This window comes from Pseudorasbora parva, chromosome 20 (assembly GCF_024679245.1).
Source record: "Pseudorasbora parva isolate DD20220531a chromosome 20, ASM2467924v1, whole genome shotgun sequence".
Classification (NCBI taxonomy): Eukaryota; Metazoa; Chordata; class Actinopteri; order Cypriniformes; family Gobionidae; genus Pseudorasbora; species Pseudorasbora parva.
This window is the reverse complement of record NC_090191.1, coordinates 28,528,758-28,541,577: the sequence shown is the minus strand read 5'-3', so window position 1 is coordinate 28,541,577 and position 12,820 is coordinate 28,528,758. Positions and strand designations below refer to the sequence as shown.

Below are 12,820 nucleotides of genomic sequence, written 5' to 3'. Positions count from 1 at the left end.
ACATGTTGAGCCCTGTTATGAATATTATCAGATGAATGCCTGTAGTAACCCTGAGGCCGGACACACACATGCAAGTCTACCACTCTCTAATAGGCTGAACACACACACACACACAGGCTCTTACACGCATGGAATGACGCTGTTGAGACATACAAGAAACATACAAACGCAAAGGCTTTGCTGTTTGACATCGGTGGCCTTTGTTTGCTTTACGTCAATGTCTCTGCTTGTTCACACAGCGAGTTACTCTGCTTCTCCTTTGGGAGGTAAAAACCTGTGAGTCAAAACAAAATCAAAAAACGATCGTAATTTGGTCATTTTTTTTAATATTAACAATGAAACTAGCCCAACTCACAGTTGCAACTGCGTTTTGCCCAATTTTTTTATGCGAAATGATCAATTGTGCAAAAAGCACATAGTTCTTGCAATGTTCATGTGAAATAGATGTGTGATTAGAAAAAGAAAATTTAAATCTGGTCTAAAAGTGACATTAAACAGATATTAAAAATTATGGTCACACTTTAGATTAGGGTCCAATTCTCACTATTAACTAACAATTCATTACAACTTTTGCCTTAATAAACTCTTAATTACTGTTTATTTATAGTTAGTAAGGTAGTTGTTAAGTTTAGGTACTGGGTACACTGTAAAAAATTATTTAGAAAAAAAGTTACCTGGTTGCCTTAAAATTTTGAGTTCATTGAAGCTAAATTTTTGAGTTAATACAATGAACATTTTTTGAGATTCGACAACCTTTATTAAAATATTATTAAAAGATTTTGTAAGCATTTTGGGTAATTTTGTGTGTTTTATTTGTGATTACGCAGCGAAACATCCCAAATTGTGCTATTTTCATGATTTATCAATTTTTTATGTGGTTCAGATACAATAATATTTTGAGTTTCTATTTATTAAACAAATGTCCTTCATTGTATCAACTCAAATTTTTAATTTCAATAAACTCAAAATTTTAAGGCAACCAGGTTACTTACTTTTTTAAGTTAAACCAAAAAAAACCAACAATATTTTTTTTACAGTGTAGGATTATGGCTGTAGAATATGGTCATGCAGAATAAGGCATTAATATGTGCTTTATAAGTACTAATAAACAGCCAATATCATAGTAATATGCATGCTAATAAACTAAAGTGTTAATATGTAATGTGCAATATGTCTCAAATCACTTGCAATTAACCACTAAACCTATACTTCTATTGTTTTTGCACCACTAGTCCAGTCTTCAGAGTCAAACGATCCTTCAGAAATCATTCTAATATGATGATTTGCTGCTCAAGGTACATTTATGGTTATTATCAATGTTGCAAACATTTTGTGTTTTTAGAATTCTTTGATGAATAGAAAGTTCAAAATAACATTATTTATCTAAAATAGAAAGCTTTTGCAACATTGTAACCTACCATTCAAAGGTTTGGGGTCAGTAAAAATTAAAACTGTAATTAATATTTTTTTTGGGGGGGGGGGATTCATATTCAAGAAATTCATACATTTACTCAGCAAGGATGCATCAAATTGATCAAAAGTGACAGTAAATACATTTATAACGTTACAAAAGATTCTATTGAAAATAAATACTGTTCTTTTGATTTTTTTTATTAATCAAAGAATCCTGAAAAAAAAGTATACAATTGTTTTGAATGGCAGTGTATTTACATTTAACATATATTATCATCAATGCTTTAGAAACGCAAACTTTCTTCATCATACCAATAAATATTTTAATTTTGAATTCTATGTCATAATTTACTGGCCAAAAAAGAGAGCGTTGGAGCCATCAAGTGAACAGAAGGTGAATTACAACTTGAGAAACGGCTGCAAACATTCATGACATTCATGAAGTTTTTATAAAGAATTGTCAAAAAGATGGGATTTTGGAACAAAAGAAATGATGGACTTATCTCAGGCGATCTAAGAGCAAGAGCAAGCTGCATTTAAGTCAAGCAACAAATTGGATCATCAATTAGATTAGCCTTGGTTTAAATGTTATCCTCACTAAATCTACAGACTAGTCGAATCTAAAAGAATCCTCAAAAATGTATCACAGTTGCCGTAATAATGTTAAGCTGCACAACTGTTTTCAACATTGATAATAATAATACATCTTTTTGAGCACCAAGACTGGAGTAATAGCTGCCCTACACTTTTGACCTATAGTACAGTTTCACAATTTAATATGAAGTGAACTTTGACCGTAGAACACCACAGCGTGCTTGAGTAATTGTGTTTGTGAACAGCAATAAGACAGTGACACACATCTTGTCACGGTCTTGTCCAGTAGCCTCTGCATCGGTTGCCCTGAGCGTTTATGAGCTGATTTAATCTGGACTCCTCCACAGATACCATTTCTCTCTCCCGTTGCCCTCTTTCTCTCTTCATACTATCGCTCCTCAATCTCTGAACAAAACTGCTGTGCTATCGGTCACCCTGTTTTAAGGGTGACATTCTCTAGAAAAGGCAAAAACAAGGAAGCATTCTGTCCTGTTTCCCTCAGTCCCTTTCTCTCCCTTCCTCTTCTTGGCTTCAGACGAGGTCACTACACTGCATAAAGTGTCTTCTCTTTCACTCGGAGAGTCTCTCTCAGTCTCATTTACAGCAGAGAGTTCAGGACAGCGACCCGGGAGACAGAGACGCTCTGTGATATGTCTGAATCGAGGCTCATTAGAGGAAGTTCAGAATGTCCCATTCCACACACACACACACACACACACACACACACACACACACACACACACACACACACACACACACACACAAAGAAGATCACTCTCTCCACATCTACAGTCCAATCTTGTTAAAGGGATAGTTCAACCAAAAAAACAAATGTTTTGTCATCATTTACTCGCCCTCATGTTGTTCCAAACACTTATGACTTTCTTTTAATGACACAAAATAAAAAAAATAAAAAATAAAAACTGCTTCCATTAAAGTGAATAGGATTTCAGGCTATTTAAAAGGCTATTTTATCTGAAAAGTGGCCAATATGATTTGTGTGCTGTAAATCTTCAGAAAATTATAGCTTATAAAAAAATGATTATATCCATTTATCCAAAATAACTATATCCATTATTTGGAAGAGAAAAGAATGAACATTCTTCTAAACTTCTCCTTTGTGTTCCCCAGAAAAAATAAATAGTATTTGAACAACAGTGTGAGCAAATGATTTTAATGATTAAACACATTTATTCACCACACAACGATCTTAACGTGTAAAGCTTCCTATATGCACATTGGTGCTGTTAAGCGAACATTTCGCCTACATTAGTGTTAATAAAGCTTTGTGTATTAATTAAACACTGAGCCTGAGGGAATGACAATGTTAATGTTAAGGGCCCCCCCCCCACCCCACCCCACACCCCACACAAACTGTAGTAATGTTTTTTTTTTACCACGGACACATGTTCAACACAAACATTTGCGAACACACACAGTCAGATAACTTCCAACAACAACCGTTTGCTAAATTTACTCATCGCATTTAAAAAAGCATTTAAAAAAATCTTTCTTACTCTGTCTCCCTCTTGTGGTCATACCATGTGTGTAATACCACTGCAGCATTCGAGTTACTCTCCACAGCCAGTGTGCGTGTGTGTGTGTGTGAGAGTGTGTGTGTGTGTGTGTGTGTGTGTGTGTGTGTGTGCTCAAGAGCTGAAGAAATCACATCCCACATTATTATATAATCTGCTCCCTCTTTCTCTGTTTCTCTTTCTCTCATCTGAAAAGTGAGTGAAATTAGCATACGTGAGGCTGTAATTAGAGTCATTTAACACCAAATCTGTTAAAGCAACATGTCACGTGATCTCACTGTCATCAAACATGCCATTTAGTCTTTAGCCAACAAATATTTTTTCTTCCATTTTTACACACGTGGGCAGCAGGAATAAAGATGCCTTCATTTTGTCTGATAAAGACTTGAGAGCTCAAAACTGTTGCATTAATATGAGCATTAATTTCTCCATCTCCTGGAGAAATATTTTTCCAAATGTGTGGACTACACAAATAAAATGTCAAAAACAGATCCAGTTATTCTGAAATTTCTACTGTTACCGGAGAGGCTACCGTTATAGCTGTGGTTTCGCTGCAGTCGAAAGCAAGACAGATCGGACAGGATTGTTTATCAAACTAATACAATTACAGGCGACATTCAGAGCCAACCGAAACTCTATTACGACAAATCGGCCAATAGGACGTCAGAATGATGTCTCACAGTCACAACCTCTGGTTGTCGTTTCAAAGGTCCTTCAGCAAATCTCGTTTCAAGAGACAGCTTCATTCCAACAGCACTCAAACAACTATAACAAAATATACAGCTAGACACTCTAGAATGAGTGTGTGTGTGTGTGTTTGTGTGCGTGTGTGTGTGTGTGTGTGTGTGTGTGTGTGTGTGTGTGTGTGTGTGTGTGTGTGTATACAGGGTTCTCACATCTTTTAATCATTATTTTTTCATCATAGTGATTTAAAAAATCATTGTAAAGAGATCTCAAAGAGAGCTCAATAAGAGTGTTTTATAGCTAATGAAATGTAGCTAATGAATATTATAATCAATAAAAAAATTAAAAATTTTTTTTTATCACAATTCTTTTACGCGCATCACATTTTCTTAACTTAAACAACAAACAAGTTAATTTAAGATATTATTTTACTAATTTAAGACTGCTCTTATGAGAATACTCAACAAAACATACATTTTGGCCTATGTCTGTGCATTATAGTTTCGTCAAGCGTAAAAGAGAATTTGATTCTGGTGCGATGTCTATCCGCACGATACTGGCGTGCAAAACACATTTAGCGCATTCGTTAACACATTCATTTTGATTATATTATATGATATGATATATATATTATATTATATTATATAAGACATATTATATTACATTTAAGATTTATTTACAATTTCCATGTCTTTTCCAGGTCTGGTAATTTTTCAGTTCCATAATTTCAACTTTTTCCTTGCCAGTGGGGACCCTGTACATATTTTTTAAGAGCCAAATATGTGGTCAGAACTTAGCAACAGACAGGAAGTGAGGTAAGCAGGACTTACGTTGATGAGCTCGATCTCCCAGATCTTCTTAACTAGCTCCATGGAGGTGTATCCGTTGATAAGGAAAGATTTGGTGTAGTCTCCCAGCTCCAGAGACTCCAGCCATTCGGCCACTGAGGTGGGGTTATTTCCATCGTAACCAATAGGCCGCACCTTAAACACGGAAACAACCCGTTAAACAACCATATCAGCAACAAAACCAGAGGCTGGACACAGTTTGGGTTACGAACAAAGAGGTCCAACAACAGGAAATGTTGTTATTCTGTGCTGGAAACACCTGTTTGAAGAACCAGCGTGAATTTCAATTCTGGTTCACATTGGTTTGGTGCTGGTCTAGCAGATAGACAGAAACTAACAAAAAAACAAAAAGGTGTTTTATTCCCAGGGAATCATTCCCATATTTATTGATAGAGAACTTTAGTACACTGCAAAAGGCTTTGGATAAAAGTATCTGCCAAATGCAAAAATGTAAATGCAGAGAAGCTATCAGCTAAAGCAGTGCTTGAAAGCGCTGACTGCAGATGAAAAGTTTTTCTCTTTTCACAGCGAGCTCTCGTATATCGCTCTCTCACACACACATTCTATTTCCTGTCCTTAATCTTAAATCCAACTTATTTTTAAAGGAATAATTTTCATTTTGAACCCAAAAATGAAAGCTGTCAACCTTTACTTTCTGTATAATTCAGCTTAATGTGGATTTGGTCTGTTGAGCTCCAAAATAACAAAAAAGCAAAATAAAAGTGTCAGTTTTAGTAGAAAATTATAGTGAATAGCAACTTAAATTGGGTCTTTTCATCATACAAATCAATTGCATGTCTGCAGAAGATCGTATGGACCAATTTTTATTGGAGGATTCACTTATATGGAAAAAGAGCACCAGAACATTCTTTAAAATATCCTCTTTTGTGTTCCACTGAGGATTAAAGTCATTCAGTCTTAAAACTAAACTAACATTAACAGAATTTTTGAGTGAACTATCCCTTTAAACTCACCCCTCTCCACTCATGTTTGAGGTTTTCACATATATTTGAACAAAAGCAGCGTTGCACATTAGTACGTGTGCCCGTACATGCGTGTCCTTTCTATCTTATCAGAACACACAACCATTCCCCTCCGCGAGGTCCTTTCAGAGACTGTGAAGTCGAAAGGGAGTCCAAGGTCGTTTGGGACACAAGTGAGATTTATTTGATGTCGAGTCCCCTGCACATACACATACTCCTAAATGGCAATACCAGAGGCTTTGCTGGATTACTCGAGAGGGGGTCTTAAATTGAGTTCTCTTGTGGGGAAGGGGAACTCTGGGATGTGTGATAAATGTAGATACGATGAAACCTAATTTAGGAATGAAATTCATGACACACACATGTATCACATACAGAATTTTAACAGTGGGCATGGGTTTAGCACAGCTACACTCTTTTCTTTATTGCCATCTATGGCTTCATGAAGAATCTTTAACATCTACAGAACCTTCCCATTGCACAAAAGTTTCTTTTAATAGTGGGAAGAGGTTATATTAAAATATTCTTCACATTAAGAAAACTGGTTTACTGAAAGGTTCTTCTGGGGAATGAAAATGGTTCTTCTATGGCAAGGATGGGAACTTCCAGTACTAAAAGTGCTCACCGCTGTTCTAGGACATTTTTTGGAACCTTTATTTTTTAGAGTGAGCTTATTATATGCTCTCCAGTTCAGTGTCTTTGTGTAAGTCAGTGTCCTTCCCATTAGGATTGCCTGACCATAACATATCAATCTTTTACGAGTGACCCATTATGTCTGCAATAACAGAAGCCGGGTTTCCATTGCAGATTTGCGTGAAACTTTTGCAATATTTTCTAAATGTTGATTAAAAAAAACTATTGTGAAATGACGGTGTTTCCATTAATTGATGTTATGCGACTTAGAGCCCTGCACGGGCCTCAAATCTAGGCCCTAGCCTGGCCTGTGTCCGACAGCTTATCAAAATTCTTGGCCCGAGTCTGACTGGAGCCCGTGTTTTTTGTTGTTGTTTTTTTATACATTGTTGCAGCCATTAAAAGTTATTTAGAAAAATGTTTACAGCAATTTTTTGTTTGTTAAATTAAAGTTTTATTTTTTTTAAATGATGACCAAGAGGCCAGCGGCCAACAGTGAGTTATCTGCATGTTCAATGAATTTAGCCTCTCAAATCAACTCTTGACTTGTCTTGGCTATAATAACAAAATCCATAGATATAAAACATTTGAAGCATCACACTGTTAGTTAATTTAGCCTACTATTACCTCCACAGTAAAAAGGCATTTTTGATGAGCTGAGGCAGGCTGATACTGCTCGCAACGGCGCTCACAAACGAAACGAGCTAAACAATCTAAACAAATAATAATAAAGAAAGAACATGCAGTTTGTCTTATACCTTACACCTCCGCAAAGCTTTCCACCATCACAGCACATCTCATTGTGCATTTTAATTAATAAAATAAATATAAAACAAAGTCGAAGCCTAAAAAAGGCCCGAAGCCTTTTTACCTAAAGCTGGGTATGACGTTGTGTTTTAGGTATGACGTGAAAATTGGCCCGAAGCCTGGCCCTAGGGTGTGTACAAAAGTAAATGCAGGGCTCTAATGCGACTTAATGGTGTAAACTAAAGCCCCATCCACATGTAGCCAGACCTTTCCCAATCCAATCTTTTTTCCCCCTTGTTTCAAGAAATATCTGCATACACAGAAAAAACACATTAAAAACAGAAGAGAGTTGTGGCTAGAAGAGGTAGAGCAGTGGTAGGAGGTGAGGCAAAATCTCACGATAAAATAACAATAAATACATTTGCTACTTAACATATGCGCCCACACCTACGCCAACCCTAAACTTACCATTAAAAAATACAAATACGGAAATTAAATGACGCGATATTGATGTGCACATGCCCAGTGTCCGTAGTTGTATCCCTTTAGTCTTTCACCGTGCCTGACTTAGTGTGATGACATCATCGTGTCACAAAATATACAGATTGGCTGTACACACAAAAATGCAAGAATATTGTTTTCAGATTTATCCACTCTGGGATCCGGTTTCAGAAAACATTTCTGATTCATGCTTCCAAAACGCCGGATCCGTGTAGACGAAACGCTGATACGGTACAAAATGCATACGTATACAGCTAAACACGTCTCCATGTGGACGGGGCCTGAAAAAGGTGACAAAAACACGAGGTTTTGAATACGTTCTTCTTCTTCTTCTTCTTTCGGCTGTTCCCTTCAGGGGTCGCCACAGCGTATCATTTAATCATCGGGCGGCAGTGGCTCAGTGGTTCATTTAAGTTGTCTACAAACCGAAAGGTTGGTGGTTCAATCCCCGGTTCCACCTGACTAAGTGTCGAAGTGTCCATGAGCAAGACACCCAACCCCAGCAGCTCCCGACGGTTACATGGCTGACATTGCCGTCAGTGTATGAATGGGTGAATGCGAGGCAAAATGTAAAGCGCTTTGGATGGCCATAGGGTCTGTTAAAAGCGCTATATAAATGCAGTCCATCATCTGCCTCCATCTAGTCCTATCCTCTTTATCCTCTTTTCTCAGACCGACTACCTACATGTCCTCCGTCACTACATCCATAAACCTCCTCTTTGGTCTTCCTCTTGACCTCCTGCCTGGCAGCTCTAACCTCAGCATCCTTTTACCAATATATTCACTCTCCCTCCTCTGAACATGTCCAAACCATCTCAACCTGGCCTCTCTAACTTTGTCTCCAAAACATCTCACATGTGCTGTCCCTCTGATGTACTCATTCCTGATCCTATCCATCCTCGTCACTCCCAGAGAGAACCTCAACATCTGGTTTTGAATACATTGTTAGCGGATATTTCAGGAGCTAGAAGCACCAAGTCAGTTTGTCTATCAAATCAATAGGGGCACTGATGGTGCTACCTTTACTGTTGTACATCATGTTTTAAAACATCTGGAGGACCCCAAGACTTGCCAGGTTGTTCTTTCTTGATTTGAGCTCTGCTTTTAATGCCATGCAGGCTCAGACTGTTTGGAGTTGCTCAGAGGCCTGTATGGAATCATTCATACTTTATGGTATAGCGGCCGGGTTCGGTAATATAACAGTTACTCTTAGATCTTAGCTGAACTAGTTGGTGCATATAGCAATGAAAGTGGTTGGTCTGGGGGTTAACCCCAATCTATAGTCCATATTCAACAAAATTATTTTTAATCAGGCAAAGAAAATTACATTTGACCCTTCTCAAGTGCTGTATCCAGAATCCGAACTTCCATTGGGTCAACGTTTTCGTACTCCAAGGTTCAGATACAACCGCTATAAGATTTATTTTGTTCCTATAAGGTTGTTGAACTCTAGTTCAAATGACACAACTGTGTGATTGTGTGGGTATCTTGTTATGCAGCTAACCTGTATAGCCCAAATCTATTTTCCATTAAAGGGACAAATAAAGAAAAGTAATTAAATGAGAGAGTGAGAGAGAGAGTGAGAGAGTGAGTGAGAGAGTGAGAGAGTGAGAGAGTGAGAGAGTGAGAGAGTGAGAGAGTGAGAGAGTGAGAGAGTGAGTGAGTGAGTGAGTGAGTGAGTGAGTGAGTGAGAGAGAGAGAGAGAGAGAGAGAGAGAGAGAGAGAGAGAGAGAGAGAGAGAGAGAGAGAGAGAGAGAGTCAGAGTCCCTGATGTTTGTACTCACCCTGGGCAGCAGGCGAATAGCCTGAAGAAGTCGCTGTCTGTGGGCAGAGTTTAAAATTCCGATCTCCAGCAGGTCCTGGTCCTCCACGACATTACTGCCCTGAAGTACAAAAAATATATATATATATATGAAAAAAAATCAAATAATTTGTAATACTATAAGATTAATTGCAATGCATTGAAGTAGTGACAAACAAAATTAAAAATTAAAAAGATAATTGTTAATATTTATTAATATTATTATTAATAATGCTGCACAACATGATATCCTGCAGTTGATTTTTTTTAAGTTAAAACGTCAAAAAGTTACAACATTTTTTTACTATAATAATAATAATAATAATAATAATAATAATAATAATAATAATATATTATTATTATTATTAAATTATAATTTTTCATTTTAGTTTTATTTATTTATTAATATCATTATTAATAATGATACATTCAACATTAGCCTACTACCCTACAAAAAAAAAAAGTAAAAAATGTTGTACTGCTATAAGGTTCACTGCAATGTGTTGTGTAGTAACAAACCAAACAAATAAATATAATAACAATAATGCTTAATATGATTATTAATAATAATAATAATAATAATTATAATTATAATAATAATACACAACATTACTGCACTGCAGTAAAAAAAAAAATTTTTTGCTTCAAGGGTACAACATACCATGCTGAAGTAGTAACAAAAACAAATAAACAAATGAATGATAATTATAATTTTTATTATTATTATTACATAACATTACTGTCCTGCTGTAAAAAATCGAATTGTTTGTATTGCTATAAACTGGTGCATGTTAATGTTGCTGTTACAAAACAAATAAACAAATTAATAATAATATTCTATTTTTTGTAACAAAATAAATAAAAAGAAAATGCATCAATACAATAAGTACTATTATTAATAATAATAATGAATTAAAATACTATTATTATTCATAGGCAGATTTCATCTAGTATGCATGGACACATAAATAAGGCATACACTGTAATTTTCTCTAATTAAAAAAATTGCCCTCTTCAGTTTGCACGAACAACCCAATCAGGAGATCCAAAAGGCCATCAAACAGTATTCAAATCACCAATCTCCAACTTGATGTGCACAGGTGCAAGAAACACATATGCTCTCTCTCTCTCTCTCTCTCTCTCTCTCTCTCTCTCTCTCTCTCTCTCTCTCTCTCTCTCTCTCTCTCTCTCTCTCTCTCTCTCTCTCTCTCTCTCTCTCTCTCACACACACACACACACACACACACACACAGCGCTATTAAGCAACTGCTGTTTCATACTGAGTTTCACCTTTAATGACCTTTCACTCCAAACAGACAATCAACCTCCTATCCAACAGGGCCTGAGATCTGAAAATACACACTATTTCTAACACACACACACACGCACACGCGCGCACGCACGCACAGGCGCGCGAGCACTCACACGGAAATACAAGGTGTACGAAAACATGCAGACAGATAATGCAGATATGATGTGTCTGTATCACTCCACAAAGCTGAATAACCTTAGCGATCCATCTCAAGTATAAATTATATCTGATGAAATCACCTTTGAGCACCAGCATCTGCTCCATTCAAAGCCATACAATCCAGACCAGAGTAATGGCACACCAAGTAGATTTAGATTGATTGCAGGTGTCCCAAGACATTACTCATCAATCACAGCATAGCCTTACTGAAAGCTCACTGCTTACTGCATACCGTTTTATAAATAACACTATGCATTATGCAAAGATAAATATTTTTAAGAGTGTTATCCTTCATTGCTGTCACATTACACTGCATGTTTAATTCAGCAAGCGGCAGTAAGTTATCATCTTAGAAAATAATACATGATCAATCCAAGCTTGTGTAAAGTCGTAACTCTTTGATCAAGTTTGATCAAATAATGGGTTTTGAACATAGTTTAAAATTACACTTGATAATTCATGTTCATTTACAATTTAAAGGTCTGAGGTATTTAAATACAGTGTGCTCTGCAAATTTAGGCAAATGCAACAGGCCATTCTGAGTATTCAGTGCATAATGGCAATTTGGAAACTATGAGTAGTGTGGTACAGTGAATACATTTCGGCATATGTGTAAAATTAAAAGTGCTGCCAAAATGTTACCGTTTTAACATCCTTCCTTAACTACTTTAAAGCAATGAGCTGTTTCACTGTGTTCTGTGTGATTCTTTGTTAAGTTTTAAAAAAGCACTTCTTTGGGCTGCCTTAATTTAATTTAAGAATGGAAGCTCAAGAGGTATGAAATAAGATCAATGAGTGAAAAACATCACTAATGAGAAGATCAGCACTGCACTGCTTCGGGTAAGGGTTAAAATACACAGTATTTTATTTAAAGGGATAGTTCACTCAAAAATGCAAATGTGATGTTTATCTGCTTACCCCCGAGGCATCCAAGATGACTGTTTCTTCAGAAGAACACAAATAAAGATTTTTAACTATAACCATTGCAGTATGTCATTTATCAAATTCATGTGAATGGTAACATGCATCTATGCGAGTAAAAAAACATGCACATACAAATTTTAAACCCTGCGGCTCATGGTTGTGACACATTGACGTCTTAAGACACGAAAACGGACAGTATTTCTACATATCATGTACATTGACCTCACTCACCGTAAGTAATCGTGCGCTGAAGGCTGTTGGACATAGTGTTGTATTTGAGGTAAAAAAATGATAGAAATACTGTTCGGCTTCTCGCACAAACCGATTGTTTCGTGTCTTAAGACATCAATGAGTTGTCACGAGCCACATGGATTTGTTTTTTTACTCTCTTAGATGCAGGTTACCATTCACATGCCTTATATGATTGTCACACTGCAACAGTTGGAGTTAAAAATCTTCATCTGTGTCTTCATCGTCATCATTTTTGGGTGAACTATCCCTTTAATGTTAGGAAATAAATCCACTACACTTTGAAAGAAAATATACATAGTCAAATGAAAAATTATTCAGTATTTTTATACACCAAAAATCTTTTTTCACTAGTGGGTGCAGGACACTATATTTAATTTATGTAAGTGATAATATAAAAATAAAGTAAACTGTAACATTTCCAAAATTCTTCATAC

General features: G+C 36.3%; 1 protein-coding gene across 7 annotated transcripts in view; it reads right to left on the bottom strand.

The window, feature by feature from the left end:
* anks1b (ankyrin repeat and sterile alpha motif domain containing 1B) overlaps positions 1-12,820 on the bottom strand; it is a 209,080-nt gene that overhangs the window by 41,796 nt on the left and 154,464 nt on the right. For all 7 annotated transcript variants that reach the window (XM_067427655.1, XM_067427659.1, XM_067427652.1 and 4 more), the window contains 2 exons: positions 9,723-9,821; positions 5,057-5,209 (listed from right to left, as the gene is read on the bottom strand). In XM_067427655.1, coding sequence (XP_067283756.1) covers positions 5,057-5,209; positions 9,723-9,821 — 252 coding nt within the window. The remainder of the gene's footprint in view (positions 1-5,056; positions 5,210-9,722; positions 9,822-12,820) is intronic.